Raw genomic sequence first — 26,124 nt, 5'->3', positions numbered from 1 at the left:
TGTCTCCATCTTTTCAAACGTTCCCCCCTTCTGCTCTCTCTCTCTCTGTCTCCATCTTTCAAACGTCCCCCCCTCTCTCTCTCTCTTGTCTCCATCTTTTCACACGCCCCCCCTCTCTCTCTCTCTGTCTCCATCTTTTCAAACGTCCCCCCTCTCTCTCTCTCTCTCTGTCTCCATCTTTTCAAACGTCCCCCTCTCTCTCTCTCTCTGTCTCCATCTTTTCAAACGTCCCCCCCTCTCTCTCTCTCTCTGTCTCCATCTTTCAAACGTCCCCCTATCTCTCTCTCTCTCTGTCTCCATCTTTCAAACGTCCCCCCCTCTCTCTCTCTCTCTGTCTCCATCTTTTTCAACCGTTCCCCCTCTCTCTCTCTCTCTGTCTTCCATCTTTCAAACGTCCCCCCCCTCTCTCTCTCTCTGTCTCCATCTTTTCAAACGTCCCCCTCCTCTCTCTCTTTCTCCATCTTTTCAACTCGTCCCTCTCTCTCTCTCTCTGTCTCCATCTTTTCAAACGTCCCCTCTCTCTCTCTCTCTCTGTCTCTATCTTTTCAAACGTCCCCTCTCTCTCTCTATCTCTCTCTCTCTCTGTCTCCATCTTTTCAAACGTCCCCCTCTCTCTCTCTCTCTCTCTCTCTCTCTCTCTCTCTGTCTCCATCTTTTCAAACGTCCCCCTCTCTCTCTCTCTCTCTCTCTCTCTCTCTCTCTCTCTCTCTCTGTCTCCATCTTTTCAAACGTCCCCCTCTCTCTCTGAAGCATCTGTCTCTCTTTTGTTTTCGTCCTCAGAGCATCAGTGTCTGTCTGATGCTCTCACCTCTAATCCACTCTCTGTTTACTCGCTCCTCTTCCTCCAAATCACAATGTGTCGTTCCAAATCTCTACATCTCTCTGCCGTCCTTTCATATCGTATCTGCTGTGCTGCTTTTCTAATATTGACTTTGTTATTAGAAAATCTGGCCTTCTGTCGGGCAGACTGCATTTCAGCAGTTTTATTGAACAGATGATATATTGACCTGAACACAAAAGGTAATGTAAGAAAGTGCTGGCTGTCCATCTAACTGCTAACATACGAGCTAGCTGGTAATAGCCCGATAAATGTGCCGTTTTTGGCACCGAGCTAGCTTGCTAAATGAGCTTATCTTCCTCGGGTTAATTATTGATTTTGTTTAGTTTGTTACACTACAACTGCCCACCAATTATCATCGTCTCCTTATATTAATATCCTCTTCATACGTCCCATTCAAGCAGCCTAAAAAAGCATCTTATGTGTTAGGAAATGTAGGTTTTTCTAAGTCAATATACTGATATCAGCCACATACAACTTATACCCTTAAACGTTGATGTCTTCACGATGGCAGGACAGATTTTTACCATTCATATGGGTTCAAAAAGCTAAATTTTCCATCATTTTAACTGCGGAGATAGCCTATAATCTCTTAAAAGGACCCTGGAAACATTGGCTTGCTACCAGTTAGCTAACTCAGTCACAAACTAGGCAAAAAACTATCCATACGTATTTTTTATGACAATTTATATGCTGTGAGGAGCCGTTTGTACCCTGGCAGAGCAGGGGTTGTATAACTTGACAGATAACGCAGATAATATGATAGCCTCAGCCTCCAAAAGTCAACACTTCCAACACTGTTTGCTCATATTAAACGGCACAAAAATGTACTTCCTCTTTTGGGAAACCCACCAACCGCAGCACTTTCATTGAAAACAATAAGTGTGCACCAAAGAAAAAACGTGTTATAAGGCCCAGACATTTCTAAAAGTAAACCAGTGACAAGAAAGCATTGATTATCCACCGCCTTAATCTTAAAATATAAGTCTTATTACTCACTGTGAGCGAAGTGAAGGTCATGCACATTCCTCCAAAGCCGTTCAACGCCAGAGCGAAGAAGATGAGCATGGACAGATCTACAGGAGGAAGAGCACATTAGTGACTCAAAGTAAAACACACACATCCTGCCTGATTGATTTAAGTGTCACCAATGCATCGATATACTGTGTGTGCATCACTGTGTGTGTTTTTAAACAGATTCTTTTTTAGATTTTACAATGCGACACTTGGAATATCTTAGAATGTTTTGTAGTATTTTGGATCCTTATATAAATTTTTTTTTATTTTAATTATCCAGATTATTTTTAATTGTTTCATTTTATTTGTAATTGTCCATTCTCTTTCCCACTTTTTAAAGTATTTAAAGTATTTGTATTTGAATGTCTGAACACACTTATGCTTCTGTGAAGAAAGAATTTCCCAAATTAGGATCAATAAAGTATCTATCTATCTAAACCTGATGTATTCAAGACATTTAACTGAATAAGGGCCGTATTTTTGGATTGATGAAGTCAATGGCTTTTAGGACTTTTAGAGTATCAGCATGATTGTTATTAATGTTTTTAACAGCATATTTGAGCCAGATACAGGATTGTAATAGTATAGTGACGTCTGGATCTTAAGATATCAGAGTAACAAGCTGAGCAAATGTTAGCGGTTAGCTCGTAGCGCCTCAATCCAGCTGTGTTCATGGGAGAAACACAGATTATTAACTGCTTTGTTCAGCGTTTTAACAGATTCTTATTAGCAGATCTGTTTATTTTTGGGATAAAAAGACCTATGTGGTTAATTCGGCACCCTGTAAATAACTCCTAAATGTCTGTATATGAAGTTATCCGAGAAACAAGCTGGGCAAAGATTAGATGCAGCTCAAGGGATGTCCTGTTTCCACTGAACTATATCTGAAACACATTGATTTTTCACGTACAACTGCTTTATTTGCTGTTTTTAATCAGGTTTAATCACCAGGTCTGTTTGTTTTAGAGATAATGAGGACTCATAGGATTATATAAAGAGTAGGGTTACGTACTGTTGGGGTCATTGGCTCCGTAGGCGATGAGCAGGCAGGAGAAGGCAAAGCAGGCACTGGAAACACAAAGGTACAAATTAATCAATAAATAAAAACCGTCCCATAATAAAGTGGAAAAATATGTTAAATATTGAGATAACATTACTTTCGGTAGTTAATGAAAATGTAAATATTATATAAGCCTTTCTGCATCTTTCAGTACTCTGCTGAGTTACAACAACTTGCTAGTTTTATTCAAAATGTTTGATTTAAACCTTATTTAACAAATTGAACACAAGTGCTTTTCTAGGAGTTACTATGGCAGCTAGCTAGCTATCATGCTAACTAGCTGCATGCTGTTAATAGCCAGGAAAATATGTTTTTCCCACCAAGTAAACTGGCTTTTAGAGCATACTTTTCTAAGCTTAATATCCACTTAAAAAACATATTAACACTTCTTTTCAATGGGTTTTGTGTCCTCAGTTTCTTATATTATTTGAAACTTAAAAGTTATCTTAGTTCTTCCTGTCCAGCTAACTGCTAATTATGCTAACTATCTGCATGCTGTTACTCACCAGGATAATATGTTTTTTCTACCAAGTTAGCTTTGGTAATGTGTTTGTATGTTTCCAAGCTTAATATCCACTTAAAATATATATGTACACTTCTTTTCAAAGGGTTTTATGATCTCAGTTCTTATACGCTTTGTAACTTAAAAGTTATCTTAGTTATTTCTGTCCAGCTAACTGCTAACATGCTAACTAGCTGAATGCTGGTTAGGATGCATCTGGCAGGATTTTTCTTTTTTTGTGCCAAGTCAACTGGCTTTGGGAGCTCATATTTGTTCCCTTATCCTTTTAAAAGACACATTAACGAGACATTTTAAAGGGTTTTATTTGCTCAGCGATGTATAGTAGTTATACTCTTAGACAGTGGCGAGCCGTCAGGGCCCTCTAGGCCCTCTGTGAGGGCCTAAGATATTCCAAAAAATAATATTTAAAAACATTAAAAAAAAATATATTTTTTAAAAATATATATTTTTTTTATATTATTTTTGTTATATTTTTCATTAGTTTTACCGAAAAAAAACTTGATTTAATAAAATAACATTTCCAAAGAAATAAATCCTTCGAATCTGCCTGTTCGGTCTCTGTTTGAATGTGAAGGGTTACATGAAAGAAGGTCTGGTCCTCTCTGCGATTCACAGAGGGCCCGCTATAGTAACTGAACGAGAGAGTAATGTCAAATGACAGTACAATTGACCAATCATATCTTCCCTCTAAATGGATGGGTTTCATTATCGCGGACTTTATGACAAGTTCCGCCCGCTGTGAAACTTTTCTTGTTTCCATAGCAACAACAACTTCCTGTCAACAGCGTGAACTCGCCTTCAAAATAAAATCATGCCAAATTACACTTAAGACATACAACTGTAACGAAAGTAACAAACACAATGCAATATCATTTTCAATGTCAAAGAACACAAATTGGGTTCACAGGTGTTGTTTTGTGTGGTAGAGGGTCGCTGTCATTGATGCGTTTTGCACCCTGGGCCGTTGTTTTGATATTCCGCTGAAGTATACGCTGTGACGTAATAACTCTTTTTTTTCCTTTTTTTCGAGGGAAGGGGTGGGGGTCAGAGGGCCTAGGTATAAAGCTCACGGCTCGCCACTGCTCTTACGGGCCGTCTCCACGGCAGCGTTAAAAAATCTTGAAACGCTTCTGCCCATTCACTTTGAATGGGGTGACGTCACTTTTTTTCGCTTTCGCCGAAATGCATTGTGGGCAGGCGAGCGGAGATTCTCAGGATTTTCAAGATCCAAAGTTGAACAATGTTCAACTTTTGAAGCTGAGGAGGAAGCGTCAGCCAATCAAATCCCGTGTACGCAAATCTGACAGTTCAAGCTCTAGCCAATCAAACGGCGTGTATGCTGGGAGAGACATACCGCAGATCATTTCCTCATATTCCAAAAAATGGAGGAGAAATTAGCGGTAGCGAATCAATCACCCGGTGCTTTATGACCAGACCTACCGGGATATAAACCGGAGGAGCCAGGCATGGAGGGAGGTGGCAGAGACAGTGGTATGTTTTCGCCTGTTTTGGGGAGTTTATATCCAGTTTACTTCGGGCTTTTTGGCTTCGTATGTCGCGGGCGGGAGATTCATGTGATTGGTTGATCGCAAAAAAATCCCCAAGCTTCAGATACGCCCACCTCCAAGATTTTTTTAACGCTGCCGTGGAGACGGCCCGTAAGAAATATGCCCTCAAATTTGCAGACAAGTCCTTTCTTTTTCTTAAATCATTAAAAATGGGTTTTCCTCACCTGCCCAGGAGTCTTAGCTTCCTTGGACCGTACTTGTCCATGACGATGCCCATGGGCAGCGTGATGGCCGATAGCAGGAAGGAGCCCACGGTGAACGCCAGGTTCAACATCTCGTCCTGGTCTTTGCAGATCTGCCAGCCGTTCATCTCCAGGTATTCCTCAGCGTCCGACGACAAAGAGAAGGAGATGTTGGAGATGTTGAGGCTGGAGCTGTTGTCTAAGGAAAAATAAGAGAGAGGAGAGACATTAGATTTTAACACCCCATACACACAGAGAGACTCAAATCCAGCACCAGACACTTTTTACGCTGCTATGGACACTAGTCTTGCACTAATGTACATTTCCCAAAGATATTGAAGTGACTGTTATTTTGTATATATTGATTATTGTGCTTTTATTTATGTCTTAATGTGTGCATATGTATAAATGTGTCCGTTGATTGTATATATAGGATATGCATATTTTTATATATAAACGAAAAAGTACATAGGGGTTGTTTAAAATTACAAATATCTACACACGTACACATGTACCTTCTTAAACACACACACACACACACACACACACACACACACACATACATAGACACATACATACATACATACATTATGTATGTATGTATGTATGTATGTATGTATGATACATACATACATACATACATACATACATACATACACATACACCAGCAACGTGCAGTCAGTGGAGGCAGGGGAGGCAGAGCCTCACCTGTCATACTCCAATGTAACGGAAAAACAATTAAAGAAAAACTAAATAATAATAATAAAATGTCTCCACTGATCTTGTGTAAGTGTGATTTATGTATGATTCCAATCGCATTTTATAGTCAAAATCAGCAAATTGGCCGAGCTCCGCTACGGGAGCGATGAGAAGTGAGGCAGGCACGAGCACTGCCTCTCGTAAGCCCACAGTAACTTGCTGGAGCGCGGGCACTAATTTAGCGCGGCCACTTATTTTGTGAGCGCGCTCAAGCCATTTACTGTGGGGTAGGTGAGGCACAGATGAGATCTGCCTCAATTCAGAATGCGTCACCCCACAGAAACTGGCTGGAAAGCGGGCCCTAAGCGCATGCCTGTTCCCATCTCACTGTAGGTCACCAATGTAATGTTTGTAGATCCCTTTATTACATTTATCCTCGCCATCCATAGTCTCTAAATAACTTATTTCACGTGTATATGATATTTAGGTTCGCTGGTCTCTCGAACAACGGCAATGAAAAAATCCCAGGGGAGGCAGCCATAACCTCTGCCGCACTGAAGGGGGTGCACGTGAGCCCACAGGTTCTTGTTGCTACTGTTATTCTACCGCAAACAACAAACTCGACTTTTGAAACTACAGGAAGATAAGGACGACTTTTACAAAACAGTAATAGAGATTGTTGTCCAGAAGGATAGCATGGACTTCATCTTCAAGTCAAGGTAAGACCACAACTGTAATGAAAATGGGATCTTACTTAGAAAGAACAATCCAATATTTAGATTTTAGGTATCCTTTTGTTGATCGGTCTGTTTAAAATTAATCATAGCATCAGACTAAAAAAGCTTTTGAAAATAACCGAATATTTCGATTAAGGTCAAAATAGGCTATAATATTTGTAAATCTGACTCTGAAAGAGTCAGTGCCTCACCAGCCATGAACCTCACCGCACGTCACTGACATACACCTATATATGAACACATATGCATTCAGGCGGTGTATACATTGAAATATCTTTATATCAAATATGTTGGTATTGATTGCAATGTATCATATTTATTAGCTCCACTTCAGACTGCTTATAGAGGGACTATTCTGTATAACTTAATGAATGCACTCCTACTTTGGACTTTCCTTGTAATGAAACACTTTAAAATTGTCCTCCTAGAGGTTTCAATGTGATCTAAAATAAAAGCTTTCTTGGTATTTCATTTCTAATGTTGCTCTTTGAGGAGTTAGCCCTCCCTCCATCTCTGAGACCTGAGCTGCAGGTTGTAAAATCAGGAGACTAATTAAAGGTCAGGTAAACAAACTCAATACATGCTCCTATTTTACAAAGTCACAATTAAGCACTTTAAGGTGCATTTTCAAGTCTTTGCAGCCACCTTTCAACTGTGGTAAATGTATTTATTTACACTGGTTATTGCACTTCTTCACAGGCAGATTATTGTGGTTTCATTTCTAACACTTACTGTATTTGTTATCATATCATGTTGCAATTAAGTTCTCACACTCTACATGTTATCCTGTGGCTTTCTTTCTTATGTCTTCTATATCAATACATGTAATTAATAAATCAAATTAGATGTTATTGTGCTATATAACAAACCAAATGTACGTTTTGTTGGGGAAATATTTTCCAAGGCCCATAACTTTGACCCAGTTTCTCAGTTCAAACTGACCTGACTGAGCACACGCACCTGTAACCTTGGCTGCTGTGCTCTCAGTGGTTCGTCTCCCTGCTCCTGCCTGATGGCGTCAGCTGATAGAGGTGTTATGATTCTATCTTGTTATGCTCAATGTTGATTATTCTCTCTGAACTATAGCTAAACACACGGGTCTGGGGTAGAGCTCTTCAGAATTGACGTGGCAACTCTCCCGTGAAGTCAGAACCTCTGGCTCTTTTACTTGTTTTGTGAATTCTCCGGCCGAAGCTCGTAATAAACCCATCAGTGTTTGACATCAAAGCTGCAGCTCTCCCCATGTCTCCTTTGAGTCGGTGACTCCCACTGCATTGCTACACAGAAGTTTCCCCCACAAATCCACATTAGTAATTTAAGATCAATTATTAAATTAAATGTGGTACATAAGATAAAATAAAAAATAACTTTGACTTGATAATTTTGTTCACAACATTAGACCTGTCCTCTAATCTCTACTAGAATAAGATACGTGTGCATGTTTGGGTGTTTTAACACTCCTGTAATGTACCTACAGTAATCTTGTTATCCTTTTTTAAAATGGTGTGTTCACTGAAGACCCGAACTTAAAGTGGACCTATCATGCTATATTTGAATAATATAGTGTAGGACCATACCTATATAAGGCATATTTATACTTTTTTTTTTTAAATACCAAACAGATCATGCATTTTAGCCATGCCTCATTTCGCTCAATTTGACATTTTTTATCTCTGTTTTAGCAAGGGCTGATTCTGTGAGAACAGCACCATCTACAGGCCTGGCATATGTACTACAGCGTCTCCAGCGCTTTCGAACGGCAATGGCCGTGGCTGTCTCCTCCTGATTGGTGGAGTTGGCCCAATAGCCGTAGCGCCACCGTCCTGACGTCAGGACAGTGTTCAAATCTGGATCAGTTTTTATCAGATCCGTTGCAGCCCCTTTTTTAGAGATTTGGGTACGGAGGAAAATAGAGAGGGTTGTGTTTTCTGACACTTGGTGAGTTCCCTGGAACACCGGGGACACATATTCATGTAGAAAAGACGTACAAAAGTGCATTTTGCATGATAGGTCCCCTTTAAATATAACTAAGACATACTTAAGTATAATGTTATAAGTACTTTTTCTGAAGAAGTAAAGTACATCTTTTGCTACCTTGTACTCCACCATATGTATCTGACAGCTTTAGTTACTTTACAGATACAGATAATTAGCTATAAATGAACCCATGAAAACACATTGATGTATAATTATAGGATAATATATCTAGCTTCAGTATACAGTATGTCATTTAAATTAGCTATATAACACAATCATGCATTTATAATCATGATCCATGATTGTGAAATGGGCCATTATGCATAACAAGTACTTCTACTTCTGGAACTTTAAGTATATTTGAATACCAATACTTTTGTACTTACTAAATCTTACCTAAAGTAAGATGTTTAATGCATGACTTTTACTTGCATTTCTACAATTTATTGTTGGTACTTTTACTTAAGAACATCTGAGTACTTCATCCACTGGTTTATTTGGCATCTATATACATTTCATTTCATTTAAGCCCAGTGGCGGCCGGTCCATAGGGGCGCTAGGGGCGCCGCCCCACCTCTTCCCATATTGAAAAAAAAAAATAATAATAATAATTAAAATTAAAATTAAAAAAAAAAATATGTTTAAAAAAATATATATGTTTTTATTTTTATTTTTAATGAACAAGGTAAATATTATATAATTGGTATCAGTAAAATGTATAATCTACAATAAAATCTCGTTTAAAATTGTGTTACGATGTCTAAAGTTACTGATAAGTCACATGTTTCCTGCCTGGCCTTGCCCATGCACCTTCTCTCGTCTGGGCGCTAAGAGAGGAGCCTTCAACCAGTGCAGCAGCAGCCACCAGCAGCTGACTGTTGCTATCTGTAACGTGTAAACTATGCCGCGAAAATATAATTTCAGCCAATCAGCGTCGTCAAAGATGACGGTCACCGGGCGCCAATGTCAGCGCCCAGTGCAGTCTGTGAGTAGTTTGGACAGTGACTCGTATCCGGTTGACGCAAGTAGTAGTTGATGAGGATGGCTTCGTGTGCAGGTGGAGTCTCCGGACCTCGGTCCCCGGCTAATTCTGTTCAAGAGCTAATCTCCAATCCTTTCGAAAGGAGAAGTTTGGCAGATAAATTGTTGCTTAAAGACCTTGCACCGGACCAACCCGATTTGAATATATCGCAGCAATCTCGTGAAAAAGACAACATTTATACACGAGGCTTCACAAGTAGCTGGTACACAAGAAAGGCTTGGCTAGCTGGATGCAAACAGGTAAATGCTGTCTTTTGTTTCCCATGCTTGGATATCACTTTATATGTAGAGAGGAGGTTTCCCATGGTTGTTAGAAGTTTATTAATAAGTGGGCATTTATCACAGAAGTGATTGTTCTGTCTCCACGTTTGTTGCATTGTCTGTGATGTATTTTCCAACGGTTATAGCTCCTGTTCTGTCCCAGCAACACTACACGGTTTGCAGCTCCACCACATTTTTGGTTTATCTTCGGTGTCGCTTAAAATCTGCTTCCCATCGGACTAAAACCTCCACGTAATCTGAAGACAGATACTTGAAGTTATTTAAACCTTTTGCAAACTTTATGTTCTTTCTTGCTCTAGCCTTGCCAGTTACATTGTACATAACACATATATTATCATTATGCTAAGTGGTTGTTCGTGTTAGACGATGTAGCTTTTTCATTTCTGAGTTATTGCTATATGTAAATAAGCCTGTTTGTAAATAATCCTCAGAGAAACAAAGAAAAAACACAATTTATGACATTTTGTGCTGTGGTTATTTTTTTTTTAAATTGCATTTATTCACAGTTCAGTTTGAAATGCTGTAGTGACTTGTATTGAACCACTTAAATATTTATAATTAATGCTACTGAAAAGATGCTATTAATTTTATATCTCACATGCAGTTCACTGTAAAGCTACTTGGTGAAGGTGTTGGTTCATAAAACATGAACAGTTTTAAGAAAGAAAAAAACAGACCAGTTCGGAGAACACAAATTCCTGGTAAAGTAGTAGATGTTCAGGTTGATAAATAATATTTTCCACACTGAAGATTATGGAGGTATTGATCAGTCTTCTCATATTTTTAAGCCTCGATTTCTCCTTTCCCCCCCCCCTCTAACATCACCAGAAGTCATCATTTAAGGGGTCATTTCTCGAAAAAAGTTTCCGGGGGAAAACCCCCCGGACCCCCCGGGTAGGTCACTTACGGTACGTCAAGAGCCCCACCAAAAAAAAAGACCACCGGCCGCCACTGTTTAAGCCCTTTGTACATAATCAAAGCACTTCTCTGACCCTGCACCGTGAGGTAAACAGGCTCCAGAAATAGTCCCTCATGAGTGGGAACTCGGTGTGACGAGATCCGGCTGAATCACCCGTAAACACTGAGTTCATGTGGAGTCTATTTTGGTCGATCTGCTCTGTTAGACTGCAGCCTCGGGTGAAACTGTGCCGGTATGAACTGGCGGAGAAAGCAGAGAGCTGAAGAAGGAAAAACAACTCAATACAGAGACTTGATTCGGGTCAAACCGCCCGCAAGACAATAGAGACAGACTCAGCAGTTGTTAAATGTCTGAAGGAAGGAGGGGAGGAAGTGATAAAAGACTTAGTCATAGTTTAACTCCCGGAGCAAGTTGTCAACAGTCGGCTGTTTCTGATCAACACACCAACGATTCCCAAAATATGTCTCCTGGCTCGGTTTAAGGTAAAAGCAGAAGGTGTTGATGCAAGTCAAGGGGCTCTAGGGAGGATTTACTGCAGGGGTGTCAAACTCAATTTCATCGTTAGCATTATGGTTGCACTCAAAGGGCCGGTTTTAACATTAAGAATATATAAATATACATATATAAATATATAATTTATATAAAATAATGTATTATATTACATAATTGCTTCTGCATTGGATTATTATCGGATAGGGGAATAACTTCATAATTACTACGTCTAAAAACAATAATTGCAAGTCTCTTCAGTGTGCATGTCACAAAATGAGATGCATTGTGGGACATGTAGTTTATGGGCAACGTGCTGCTGTAAAGCGGCATGTAACCGTATAATACACATTTTATATTCTTTGCAAGCTCTTGCGGGGCCGCATGAAGTGAAGTCTGAGACCCCTGATTTAGAGGTTAGAAAAAGACTATCCACCATAGACACCATTATTATCTTTACCATGATGTATCTGCACTAACTGTAGTTACTTTAATTCAAGTGATCATGTCAGTCGATGTTTTGTATTTCAATTATTTATTAAAGAAATTGTGAGGGTGAATTTTTAAGTTTATTTATCCCCTTGGGGAAATGCAGGAGCTCCAACAAGCCGTGTAGGACAGAGAGTGAATACATATACTACACAGAGATGCTGTATGAGAGACCAATGTGAGTTTGGAACATTGAACAAATCTATTCTAGTAGACCTCAACAATGGAATTATGATCCGTAGAAATGGCCATGACATGGGACCTCTAAATATATTTACATAAGTGTGGAAGTAGTTTTCCTACTAGATGAAGTATGTCCAGCCGCTACAGATGAAATGGCCAATTATGTCCCCACCACTTGTTTTTTTAAAGTATAACTTGTTATGAATGTTCTGAGACATAGCGTGCAGAAAGAAATGTAATAAACAAGAACACTGGGTTATTGTTGTGTACATCTTGAGAACAGTTTGTCTTATTTCTGGAGACCCACGATGTGCAATTTGGACACGTTAGTAAACTTTAAATAGAACATGTAAAAAAGCAGCTAATGTTGTTTTGCTTGAAGTAAATATTGTCACATCTTCCCAAGAAGCCCTTACAAAGATGACACCTTTTCACAATATATGTTCAGGTATGTGTGCAGGTCTCCTAAAAAAAGGATTATTGGCTTCCTCGATGTACAAACAAAAAGGGTTGCGCGCAATACAGTTTCATTTGTATCTGAAAGAAGTGTCCCCCACCACTTTTCAAAACAAAGTGACACCAATGCCAGCCACACAAGTCACTTTCCCCTCATCACATGCATACAGTATTCTCTAAATGACAAGCAGCTTCTTGGTTATAGGTTCATGAAAAAAGGTCTTGATTTGGCATCAGAAGTTTACGTGACAAGTAAATCAGTCGTGGTTTCACTAAGGACACGGACAGCGGCCTCCTGGGTGAAAGTCTGAGTGATGTTCTGTGCATAAATGACAATGAGTATGTAACAGATGTAGATATGCAGTGAGGTTTATTTAATTTAATATTGTATAATCACACAAATTCTGTGTTTTATATTATTTTATTCTGTGTTCTTCATTTTATTGAATGTTAAATACCTGGCAAGGACGGAGATCAGTGGGCGGAGCCTCTGAAGTGTGGTCGCTGTGCTCAGGAGTTCATTGTTGTGAGGACTTTCCCCCCTATATATTGTGTCCCTCCCGTTTCCTCTGCCCTTTTTGTAAACGTTACACGTGAGAGGAGTCACTGAGGGAAACTAATGTAAAACTGATCGTTTTTATCTGTCAGTCATTAAACAGATCGTCTCAACTTTACGCTGGCTCGGGTCTCGTCCATATCAACACAACGCAGAGACCGCTTAACCACACCGGTTGTAGCTAGAAACTGTGTCTGAAAGCAGCTCAAACTCAAAGAAAATGCAGTTTGGTATCAGCTTCAAAAGCACCATGCGATCAAACCTCTCTCTCGATATGGAGATTGAGCGCTCTCTAGTTTTCTAGATATATTAAATGCTGACTAATCAGAGCGTTCCTCGCCCGCTGACTCATCAAATGAAAGCAGCATCAATAAGAGCCCGAGGTGAACACACTCCACGAAGATGTGTTTCTCCTCCCTGACAACCCCATACAAGCTGTGTGTACGTTTAACTCCTAAAGCCTCGCCTATGCATACAGACAGAGTCAACAGACACACCTCACAGGCAGCTTTGTTTCCTTGGCTTTAAACGTGTCCTTTCTTTCACCTGTAGATGTGGTTTTCTGATTTGTTTTAAACGTGTAACACAAGAATAGGAAATAATGTGGTTTTATAAACAGCTTCATTCATTTAATAACTGGATTTGTACAGGCTCTTTTTGCTACAAACCTTCTCCTTTTAATACACAATCTTATCATTGTTCCTTTAATCTAAATGTATGTTTGTATATGTCCATTCAATGTTATTTTAAGTTTGTTTTTATGTCTTTTACTGGTAACTGTATTCTATGTGATATCAATTATCTGAGAGTGTTTGAAGAGATTTCTAGTGGAGTGCAAATCTTGTATGAAAGGTGTAATACAAATAAAGATTATCATTATTATTTTATTGTTGTTTTTTGTGTGTGTTTTATGGTTAAAAGTGGCATGTTTTTGAGGAATAATAAGGGCAGATAGTCTAAGCATACACAGCATCCTGGCAAGGACAAGAAGATTCGGAGACAGTTTCTTCCCGCGGGCAGTGAGACTGTTAAAAAATTGAACTGTTGAAACAACTTCAAACATTCATCTGCTACTCAGTATTATGTATCTAATACCTAATATATATATATCATTCCAATAACTTGTATATAGACTCATACTGCACTATTCCACATCATCACTTTATTTTATAACTATTATTATTTTTGTATTGCTCTTGCTCTTATTGTTATTATGTTATTATGTTGCATTGTTGGAGAAGCCTGTGACATAAGATTTTCAACTACATAATTACTCTGTAGCTATGTCAGATTGACAATAAAGAACCTTGAACCTTGAACCTTGTATTAATGTGTTTTTATTTTGTGCAGAAGTTTCTTTGAAGTCAAAGACAATTCAGAAAAGAAATGATTACAAATGTAGAAATGTGTTTATTTGTGCAGGTTTAGCATCATGAAATGCTACCTTTTGTCTCAGGTTATGCATTTGGGTTTCTACACAATCAGTATACTGTATATCTAGTTTAAAATTGAAATCCTTAACATTACATCGAACAGACCTGATAACGCGCTGTTTAAGTCTGTATCTTCTTGCAAGGCATCATTTTGAAGATAGCAACCGTATTATGAATCGACTAAGTATTATCAGCCTCATCCATTATGAAACACATCATTGCAATGAGTGAACACACACTCAAGAAGAAAAGGAGGACTGACGTACAGTACTCTGTGTTTACATCAAAACACAGGAAACTCGTTTTCTAGTGACAAAGCAAACAGAGTGAGAACATGCTGTATCTGAGACAATGAAGAATGTCAACGTGGTGACATGCATGAGGGGGAGAGATGATACAGCAATGCATAGCGTTCTCTTTCTACTGACACACACACACACACACACACACACACACACACACACACACACACACACACACACACACACACACACACACACACACACACACACACACACACTAACCACAGCCTCACCGTGAGAGAGCGTTCGCTGACACTCGACAGAAACTCTGTGCAGGAAACTTACAGCAGATGTTTCACCTTCCTGAGATGTACATGCAGAGTAAACCCAATGTGTGTGTGCAGGACTACATTTGCACACACACACACACACACACACACACACACACACACACACACACACACACACACACACACACACACACACACACACACACACACACACACACACACACACACACACACACACACACACACACACACACACACACACACACATACACACTCATTGTTCCATGTTGTGGCTGGATGTATGATGAGCCTCATGCAGCAACACCGTCATACATTTAGTTTACATTGCTTTAGTTTCTCTTTTCTGAACTGGGCTCTACTCTGTTTTGTTCTCACACTGTGCCTCGTTGCATTTACATATTTAAAAACAGCAATCACTTGTAGACACTCGTATAATGTAAGTTTGTATATGTATATGTTGTGTTTGTATATTGTGGGGGAAACTTCTGAAGCAATTGGAGTCAGGACTCAGAGAGACGAGGAGAGCTGGAGCTTTGATGGCAAACACTGACGGTTTATTTGGAGCTTCGGCCGGAGAATTCACACGACATGTCACGGGCCACGGTCTGACCAAAGGGTTGAGATGCCACAATCAACTCTGAAGAGCCCTCCTGTAGCTCCAGGGTTGAACTAGTTCAGAGTGTAATAATCAACATTCTTCAATAGATAGACTAAACAGCTGAGGGACACTGAATCACAGTTGTTGTCGCTTATGGCTCGGGGTCATCTACACCCCGAGAAGGATGTGTTCCAGGTGTCCCACAACAATAACTATCTCTGACCGAGAGATGCCCGGTCCCAAACTGGTAACAACAACACAATGCTAGGGCAGCCCCTCCTTAAGGGAGATAGCGGCTGCTCAAGGTTGGTCATCTGCGTCAGAGGGCGAAAGGTAAACATGTGTACAGAATGATTCCCTGACATATATGTTAGTTTTCCTCCTGCTGCTTTGCATAAACTCCATTATGTTAAAAGACGTCTTAATCTCAAAGGGAAATATGAAAAACACGTCCTAAACAAAACCTAATTCCAATATAATCCAAGTCTCTCATACAATTGATCTAACCCTATGCTCACTACTTCAAAAAACACATGCCTTTTACATGAAACTGCTCAATTTAAAGCACATTGAGTCTTTAAATAGTGCAAATTCACTAAAAATGCATTTGTCTGTGAGGTTTGAAACAGCTGTCTTCATACAGTTTCGCTGTAGCTGTTCACCGCAGGCTGGCATCAGGAACTCTACGGGAGGGTGTCGGCTATATTCCTCGACACATTCTGGCTCTGTGTTCACTTTCCTCGGCCAAAATGTGGGGAGAGTTCACAAAGTGCAGCTGGAAATCTGACTCAGCGTGATTTAAGCGTTAGGACACGAGCTGCCAAAGGGGAACTCCTCCAGAGTACACTTCAAAGAAAGGGTCGTAAAAACTGAGTGAAGTCTGATAGACATTTATTTGATGTAAAGCGCTATGGGTTTTATTATGTTTTTTGTTTTGTCTCACCCAATCATCAGCAGGAGAGGACTCTTTAAAGTAGAGACACTACATACTGATATACACCTGAACATCAGCAGGAGAGGACTCTTTAAAGTAGAGAGACTACATACTGATATACACCTGAACATCAGCAGGAGAGGACTCTTTAAAGTAGAGACACTACTTACTGATATACACCTGAACATCAGCAGGAGAGGACTCTTTAAAGTAGAGACACTACATACTGATATACACCTGAACATCAGCAGGAGAGGACTCTTTAAAGTAGAGACACTACATACTGATATACACCAGAACATCAGCAGGAGAGGACTCTTTAAAGTAGAGACACTACATACTGATATACACCTGAACATCAGCAGGAGAGGACTCTTTAAAGTAGAGACACTTCATACTGATATACACCTGAACATCAGCAGGAGAGGACTCTTTAAAGTAGAGACACTACATACTGATATACACCTGAACATCAGCAGGAGAGGACTCTTTAAAGTAGAGACACTACATACTGATATACACCTGAACATCAGCAGGAGAGGACTCTTTAAAGTAGAGACACTACATACTGATATACACCTGAACATCAGCAGGAGAGGACTCTTTAAAGTAGAGACACTACATACTGATATACACCTGAACATCAGCAGGAGAGGACTCTTTAAAGTAGAGACACTACATACTGATATACACCTGAACATCAGCAGGAGAGGACTCTTTAAAGTAGAGACACTACATACTGATATACACCAGAACATCAGCAGGAGAGGACTCTTTAAAGTAGAGACACTACATACTGATATACACCTGAACATCAGCAGGAGAGGACTCTTTAAAGTAGAGACACTTCATACTGATATACACCTGAACATCAGCAGGAGAGGACTCTTTAAAGTAGAGACACTACATACTGATATACACCTGAACATCAGCAGGAGAGGACTCTTTAAAGTAGAGACACTACATACTGATATACACCTGAACATCAGCAGGAGAGGACTCTTTAAAGTAGAGACACTACATACTGATATACACCTGAACATCAGCAGGAGAGGACTCTTTAAAGTAGAGACAGTACATACTGATATACACCTGAACATCAGCAGGAGAGGGACTCTTTAAAGTAGAGACACTACATACTGATATACACCTGAACATCAGCAGGAGAGGGACTCTTTAAAGTAGAGACACTACATACTGATATACACCTGAACATCAGCAGGAGAGGACTCTTTAAAGTAGAGACACTACATACTGATATACACCTGAACATCAGCAGGAGAGGACTCTTTAAAGTAGAGACACTACATACTGATATACACCTGAACATCAGCAGGAGAGGACTCTTTAAAGTAGAGACACTACATACTGATATACACCTGAACATCAGCAGGAGAGGACTCTTTAAAGTAGAGACACTACATACTGATATACACCAGAACATCAGCAGGAGAGGACTCTTTAAAGTAGAGACACTACATACTGATATACACCTGAACATCAGCAGGAGAGGACTCTTTAAAGTAGAGGACACTTCATACTGATATACACCTGAACATCAGCAGGAGAGGACTCTTTAAAGTAGAGACACTACATACTGATATACACCTGAACATCAGCAGGAGAGGACTCTTTAAAGTAGAGACACTACATACTGATATACACCTGAACATCAGCAGGAGAGGACTCTTTAAAGTAGAGACACTACATACTGATATACACCTGAACATCAGCAGGAGAGGACTCTTTAAAGAAGAGACAGTACATACTGATATACACCTGAACATCAGCAGGAGAGGACTCTTTAAAGTAGAGACACTACATACTGATATACACCTGAACATCAGCAGGAGAGGACTCTTTAAAGTAGAGACACTACATACTGATATACACCTGAACATCAGCAGGAGAGGACTCTTTAAAGTAGAGACACTACATACTGATATACACCTGAACATCAGCAGGAGAGGACTCTTTAAAGTAGAGACACTACATACTGATATACACCTGAACATCAGCAGGAGAGGACTCTTTAAAGTAACAAAGAAATATTGAAAGAGAGAAAAGCGCTATAAAAATCCCATCTATTATTATTATTATAAAGAGTGCAATGGTTCATTAATTCTAGATATAAGTTTCTCTGCAACACTAATAACTTTAAATGTACCTTTATTCATTTAGCCTCAATATGCACGTCTTGTTTTTATTCCTTTATTAAATGGAAATCACTTAGAGCTGTGTGTCTTGCACAAATGGCGTTTTTATTATTAAATCCTGTTACTACTCATCTAAGACTTTCATTCAAGTGTTCTCCTTAAGTGTGATACTTTATTTCCCGTTAGCTTAGGGACTCATTGAAGGGCATTAGACATAATCCCTCTCTAGAGCTTTTATTATTTGAGGGAAAAACATTGAGGCAAGTATTGCAGTGAAAGGGAGCTTGTGATCAGGCGCGCCGTAAGGGGGTGAAAAGTTAGGACGATTCTGAGGGCCCGTGACCGACAGGGGCCCAAACTATTTTAGAACATTAAGAAAAAAATGTTTAAGTAACCAGTGTGATTATCTTTTCATGGGGCCCAAAATCCCTGGCGGCGCCCCTACTTGTGATTCATGAGAGTGCTTTTAAAGATAAAATAAAATGGACTTTCCTTAATCCCTGAGGGCAGGGGCGGACTGGGACTACAAATCAGCCCGGGACTCTCGACCGGCCCACTTCGGTACCGCCTCGGTAAATTATCAACGGGGGGGGGGAGTTATCCGAGCGGCCCACCTCGGTGCCGCAAGTAAATACCGCGAGGAAATTGAACGGGGGGGGCTAGTGACTTATCCGAGCGGCCCACATCGTCCGACCGGCCCACTTCAGTACCGGCCCATCGGGATTCGTCCCGAACGTCCCGATGGCCAGTCCGTCCCTCCCTGAGGGGCGTTAAAGCTGCAACAGAGTGAGTTGGTCTATAGAAAGTTTATTTTAAATGGCATAAGAACAAAAAGACAAGGAACTGTTAAGAGAAAGGGAAGATTGAATATACAGAGGAACAGCTATAGACAGTTATATTACAAAAAAGCCTATTAAATGTACATTTGATCAGTAGGTAACAGCAGATAGAAAGCAAAGAATTTGGGCGAACATCTCGCAAAATTCTCCCGAAACGAGACACAAAGTAGATCCAACTCTAAACTGCGGGTCACATCTTCAGATCTATGGCTCAAAAACTGTATTACGTTCATTGTTTTAAAAGAAAATCACTATAAACTCAGCCCTATAACAGTTACGATTAGCCCTTAACTTTATATTCCCCCTTACTTTAGTTGCTAAGGTCTTTTGTGCATCTAAAGTTCAACTGACTTGAAGGGGGAAAATCTTTAATTTAAAGTGCAACAGGTTAGATTTTATGCAAACTCAGACTCCAACAAATGTCTTAATTTAAGGTATTTTGTGCATCTGAACTTCAACTAACTTTAAATGAATCCTTAAGAATAAGACAGAGATATGAAGAAACCTAAAGAAAATCTTAAATGAAAAGTGCTTTTTGCAACAGATTACATTTTATGCAAACTCTGCCCTTAATTTAAGGTGTTTTGTTCAACCGGTCTAAGAAGATAAAGACCAATAGGCGTGATTTTCCTTTATAGTCGTCACAAATCTGTTTCTATCTGAAATCTCACTTTCTTTATTCTCACATATTGCCATGCTGAATTATAGGCAACACAATCATAATGATCTTCCCTTTGATGGAGCTCTCAGACCCCACACAGAGGACTCAATGCAACAATGCTATTATAGTTCATTGTTGCTCATTAACCGTCACAACTCAGCAGCATGCGTCGTGTCTGACCTGCATCATGCTCTGTTTTAACTGTGAACAGTGGATAAAGGAACAATCGCAGCGTAATCAGAAAGAAAAGAGTAACTTCTGAAAGCCTGTCTGTCTTCTCGCGCCCACATGGAGACAGACGCTGTTTTTGTTCCTCTGGTTAACGTCTGATCTCTTCCTCGTGCAATTTAAGGCCCCGTCCACACGGAGACGAAAACGACGAAAACGAACCGAGGTCGATATCTAAAAAAGTCTTCCGTCCACACGGAATCGGCTCAAGAAACGTGTCCGTCCACACGAGACCGCTCGACCCGCTGGAGACGCTGTAGTACATATGCCGGGCCTGTAAGTGGCGCTGTACTTCCGCCACAAAATACACCAAAAGCAGCGAAGAAGACCCCCGAGCATGGTTGCCATGGTTGCCCTTCTAGTTATTCTCCGCGGTGGATTTAGCAACATGTAGTTCATGTAGTTCTCCATGTCTACTTGTTGCTGATGGTTGTGGTAGAGGAGCTGTAGATGTTGCACTAACATCTGTAGCATGGTCAGTAGCGTCTGGAGCACGAACGCAACCCTGTGATCCGCCGTTGTTGTTGTTGTTGGCGAAACGCATCAGCAATGACGCGGGGGTGAGCAGGAGAGGTGGGGAGAGGCGGGGCTATGATCGTTTAGGGCGTACACACGGAGCCGCAAGCGTTACGTTAGCAGACCTTCCCACTTTGGGATGCGTTATCGTTTGAGGGCTTCGTTTCCGCGGTTCCGTTACGGCCTCGTGTGGACGAACCGTCCATACGATAAAGAACTATAGCGGATAACACCCGTTTCGTCTCCGTGTGGACGGGGCCTAAATGTCTCCGAGACACAAGATTGTCAATCTGCATCATGCTAGATAATATGATGCGTCAGCAGTGAGACAAATCAGGAGGAAATCCTTTCAAATGTACGCTTTTTTACTTTGAATTTCCCTCTTTTTTACTATATCCACACAGCACAGAAAGACCCCCTTTCCAGCTAAATAAAGGTGTGTATGCAGGTGTTTTAAACATGGGAAAACACACTAAAATAGGCGAAAGACGTGCAAATTCCAGTCAAATTGTACGCTGTTTTGTCACCTTTGTAGCAACGTACTTAACCAAAAGACTGTTTTTATAAAAGTACAATATGTCAGGGTTATGTTGGAGGGGCCCTACTGTTTCAGGAATGATCATTTTGTGCAGAAATGTTAAAATATTTCTACTTTCCATGCATTAAAACTGAGAAAAGCTGCAAATCGCTTCACTTAAGAGCCCAGAAAAAGAATTTTAGGAAAAAATGTTAACCAAATAACCCTGCTTTCAAACTTGTTTCGATGTTGACACCACATCAATTCATAATAAATTCTTGATTTTCATAAATTCAGACAAACAAAGCTTCACAATAAAAGCATGGCCCAGCTCAAAAGTCTTCACTAAAATGTCCCGATGGAACATCAGTCTGATAATAAGCTCCCCTGTGCAAGGCAGAAGGACAACGCCACATGTTTGTTAGTGTTAAACAAACACCTCTGATGTTGTTGCTGATTCAACACTGAGGTCGCTGTGGAAAGAGCTGAGTCATGATGAAATAAACCTGAACATAATCCTGGATCAGATGAAGAGGCTAAAATAAAACATGGATTTATAATCAGCTTTCATTAAGTCGATTACACGATGTGTGTCCACTGAGCGTCTGAAGAATATAAAACTGAGAGGTACGTTGCATTCACTATTTAAATGTTTACTTCTCCACCACAATACGATACTGTTCCTTCACTGAACCTTAGTTACTATGCAGATTTAGAATATAATCAAGATATCATAGTATAAATAAAACGTTTATACGTAGGTCAAATGCACAAGGTACCCAGAAGTATATGCTTTAATATTATTAGTCTCCAGCTGCAACGAGTAGTGGATGATCAGAAAAATAATAGCCAACAAAAACCATGAATCGTCCTCCTTTGATTTTGTGTCAGAGAAACAAAAATTAAATCCGATCTACAGAGTGCAGCAGCTCCCTTTGATCACCTGAGGACAGTGTGTGTGTGTGTGTGCGTGTGTGTGTGTGTGTGTGTGTGTGTGTGCGTGTGTGTGCGTGTGCGTGCGTGCAAGTGTGTGTGTGGTGCTTTTGAAGCTTGTTGCCAGCTGGAATATCGATGGTTTCCCATGAGAAAATCCCTCCTGATGGATCAATCGGCATCAATGTGTGTGTGTGTGTGTGTGTGTGTGTGTGTGTGTGGTGTGTGTGTGTTGTGTGTGTGTGTGTGTGTGTGTGTGTGTGTGTGTGTGTGTGTGTGTGTGTGTGTGTGTGTGTGTGTGTGTTTTTCTCAAAGGTCATTGAGGAAGAATCCCTGTGTAGTTGGTGTGTGTCCTCTAAACCTCCATAATGCCTCCAGTGCTGAAATCAGTGTGTCGTCTCATTAACATCCCTTTCACACTACATACTGATATACACCTGAACATCAGCAGGAGAGGACTCTTTAAAGTAGAGACAATACATACTGATATACACCTGAACATCAGCAGGAGAGGACTCTTTAAAGTAGAGACACTACATACTGATATACACCTGAACATCAGCAGGAGAGGACTCTTTAAAGTAGAGACACTACATACTGATATACACCTGAACATCAGCAGGAGAGGACTCTTTAAAGTAGAGACACTACATACTGATATACACCTGAACATCAGCAGGAGAGGACTCTTTAAAGTAGAGACACTACATACTGATATACACCTGAACATCAGCAGGAGAGGACTCTTTAAAGTAGAGACACTACATACTGATATACACCTGAACATCAGCAGGAGAGGACTCTTTAAAGTAGAGACACTACATACTGATATACACCTGAACATCAGGTGGAGAGGACTCTTTAAAGTAGAGACACTACATACTGATATACACCTGAACATCAGCAGGAGAGGACTCTTTAAAGTAGAGACACTACATACTGATATACACCTGAACATCAGCAGGAGAGGACTCTTTAAAGTAGAGACACTACATACTGATATACACCTGAACATCAGCAGGAGAGGACTCTTTAAAGTAGATACACTACATACTGATATACACCTGAGCATCAGCAGGAGAGGACTCTTTAAAGTAGAGACACTACATGCTGATATACACCTGAACATCAGCAGGAGAGGACTCTTTAAAGTAGAGACACTACATGCTGATATACACCTGAACATCAGCAGGAGAGGACTCTTTAAAGTAGAGACACTACATACTGATATACACCTGAACATCAGCAGGAGAGGACTCTTTAAAGTAGAGACACTACTGCTGATATACACCTGAACATCAGCAGGAGAGGACTCTTTAAAGTAGAGACACTACACACTGATATACACCTGATCATCAGCAGGAGAGGACTCTTTAAAGTAGAGACACTACATACTGATATACACCTGGACATCTGCAGGAGAGGACTCTTTAAAGTAGAGACACTACATACTGATATACACCTGAACATCAGCAGGAGAGGACTCTTTAAAGTAGAGACACTACATACTGATATACACCTGGACATCAGCAGTAGAGGACTCTTTAAAGTACTGATATACACCTGAACATCAACAGGAGAGGACTCTTTAAAGTACTGATATACACCTGAACATCAGCAGGAGAGGACTCTTTAAAGTACTGATATACACCTGAACATCAGCAGGAGAGGACTCTTTAAAGTAGAGACACTACATACTGATATACACCTGAACATCAGCAGGAGAGGACTCTTTAAAGTAGAGACACTACATACTGATATACACCTGGACATCAGCAGTAGAGGACTCTTTAAAATAGAGACAGTACATACTGATATACACCTGAACATCAGCAGGAGAGGACTCTTTAAAGTAGAGACACAACATGCTGATATACACCTGATCATCAGCAGGAGAGGACTCTTTAAAGTAGAGACACTACATACTGATATACACCTGAACATCAGCAGGAGAGGACTCTTTAAAGTAGAGACACTACATACTGATATACACCTGAACATCAGCAGGAGAGGACTCTTTAAAGTAGAGACACTACATACTGATATACACCTGAACATCAGGTGGAGAGGACTCTTTAAAGTAGAGACACTACATACTGATATACACCTGAACATCAGCAGGAGAGGACTCTTTAAAGTAGAGACACTACATACTGATATACACCTGAACATCAGCAGGAGAGGACTCTTTAAAGTAGAGACACTACATACTGATATACACCTGAACATCAGCAGGAGAGGACTCTTTAAAGTAGATACACTACATACTGATATACACCTGAGCATCAGCAGGAGAGGACTCTTTAAAGTAGAGACACTACATGCTGATATACACCTGAACATCAGCAGGAGAGGACTCTTTAAAGTAGAGACACTACATGCTGATATACACCTGAACATCAGCAGGAGAGGACTCTTTAAAGTAGAGACACTACATACTGATATACACCTGAACATCAGCAGGAGAGGACTCTTTAAAGTAGAGACACTACTGCTGATATACACCTGAACATCAGCAGGAGAGGACTCTTTAAAGTAGAGACACTACACACTGATATACACCTGATCATCAGCAGGAGAGGACTCTTTAAAGTAGAGACACTACATACTGATATACACCTGGACATCTGCAGGAGAGGACTCTTTAAAGTAGAGACACTACATACTGATATACACCTGAACATCAGCAGGAGAGGACTCTTTAAAGTAGAGACACTACATACTGATATACACCTGGACATCAGCAGTAGAGGACTCTTTAAAGTACTGATATACACCTGAACATCAACAGGAGAGGACTCTTTAAAGTACTGATATACACCTGAACATCAGCAGGAGAGGACTCTTTAAAGTACTGATATACACCTGAACATCAGCAGGAGAGGACTCTTTAAAGTAGAGACACTACATACTGATATACACCTGAACATCAGCAGGAGAGGACTCTTTAAAGTAGAGACACTACATACTGATATACACCTGGACATCAGCAGTAGAGGACTCTTTAAAATAGAGACAGTACATACTGATATACACCTGAACATCAGCAGGAGAGGACTCTTTAAAGTAGAGACACAACATGCTGATATACACCTGATCATCAGCAGGAGAGGACTCTTTAAAGTAGAGACACTACATACTGATATACACCTGAACATCAGCAGGAGAGGACTCTTTAAAGTAGAGACACAACATGCTGATATACACCTGATCATCAGCAGGAGAGGACTCTTTAAAGTAGAGACACTACATACTGATATACACCTGAACATCAGCAGGAGAGGACTCTTTAAAGTAGAGACACTACATACTGATATACACCTGAACATCAGCAGGAGAGGACTCTTTAAAGTAGAGACACTACATACTGATATACACCTGAACATCAGCAGGAGAGGACTCTTTAAAGTAGATACACTACATACTGATATACACCTGAGCATCAGCAGGAGAGGACTCTTTAAAGTAGAGACACTACATACTGATATACACCTGGACATCTGCAGGAGAGGACTCTTTAAAGTAGAGACACTACATACTGATATACACCTGAACATCAGCAGGAGAGGACTCTTTAAAGTAGAGACACTACATACTGATATACACCTGGACATCAGCAGTAGAGGACTCTTTAAAGTACTGATATACACCTGAACATCAGCAGGAGAGGACTCTTTAAAGTACTGATATACACCTGAACATCAGCAGGAGAGGACTCTTTAAAGTACTGATATACACCT

General features: G+C 40.3%; 1 protein-coding gene across 2 annotated transcripts in view; it reads right to left on the bottom strand.

Annotated features, from left to right (window-relative positions):
* Positions 1 to 26,124, bottom strand: part of LOC117477000 (large neutral amino acids transporter small subunit 4-like) — a 72,262-nt gene that overhangs the window by 39,355 nt on the left and 6,783 nt on the right. For both annotated transcript variants that reach the window (XM_034123695.1, XM_034123696.1), the window contains exons 3-5: positions 5,171 to 5,387; positions 2,868 to 2,923; positions 1,838 to 1,914 (exon numbers count right to left, since the gene is read on the bottom strand). In XM_034123695.1, coding sequence (XP_033979586.1) covers positions 1,838 to 1,914; positions 2,868 to 2,923; positions 5,171 to 5,387 — 350 coding nt within the window. The remainder of the gene's footprint in view (positions 1 to 1,837; positions 1,915 to 2,867; positions 2,924 to 5,170; positions 5,388 to 26,124) is intronic.

The sequence above is a fragment of the Trematomus bernacchii genome, unplaced genomic scaffold (assembly GCF_902827165.1).
Source record: "Trematomus bernacchii unplaced genomic scaffold, fTreBer1.1, whole genome shotgun sequence".
Classification (NCBI taxonomy): domain Eukaryota; kingdom Metazoa; phylum Chordata; class Actinopteri; order Perciformes; family Nototheniidae; genus Trematomus; species Trematomus bernacchii.
This window is presented reverse-complemented; position numbering and strand designations above follow the sequence as displayed.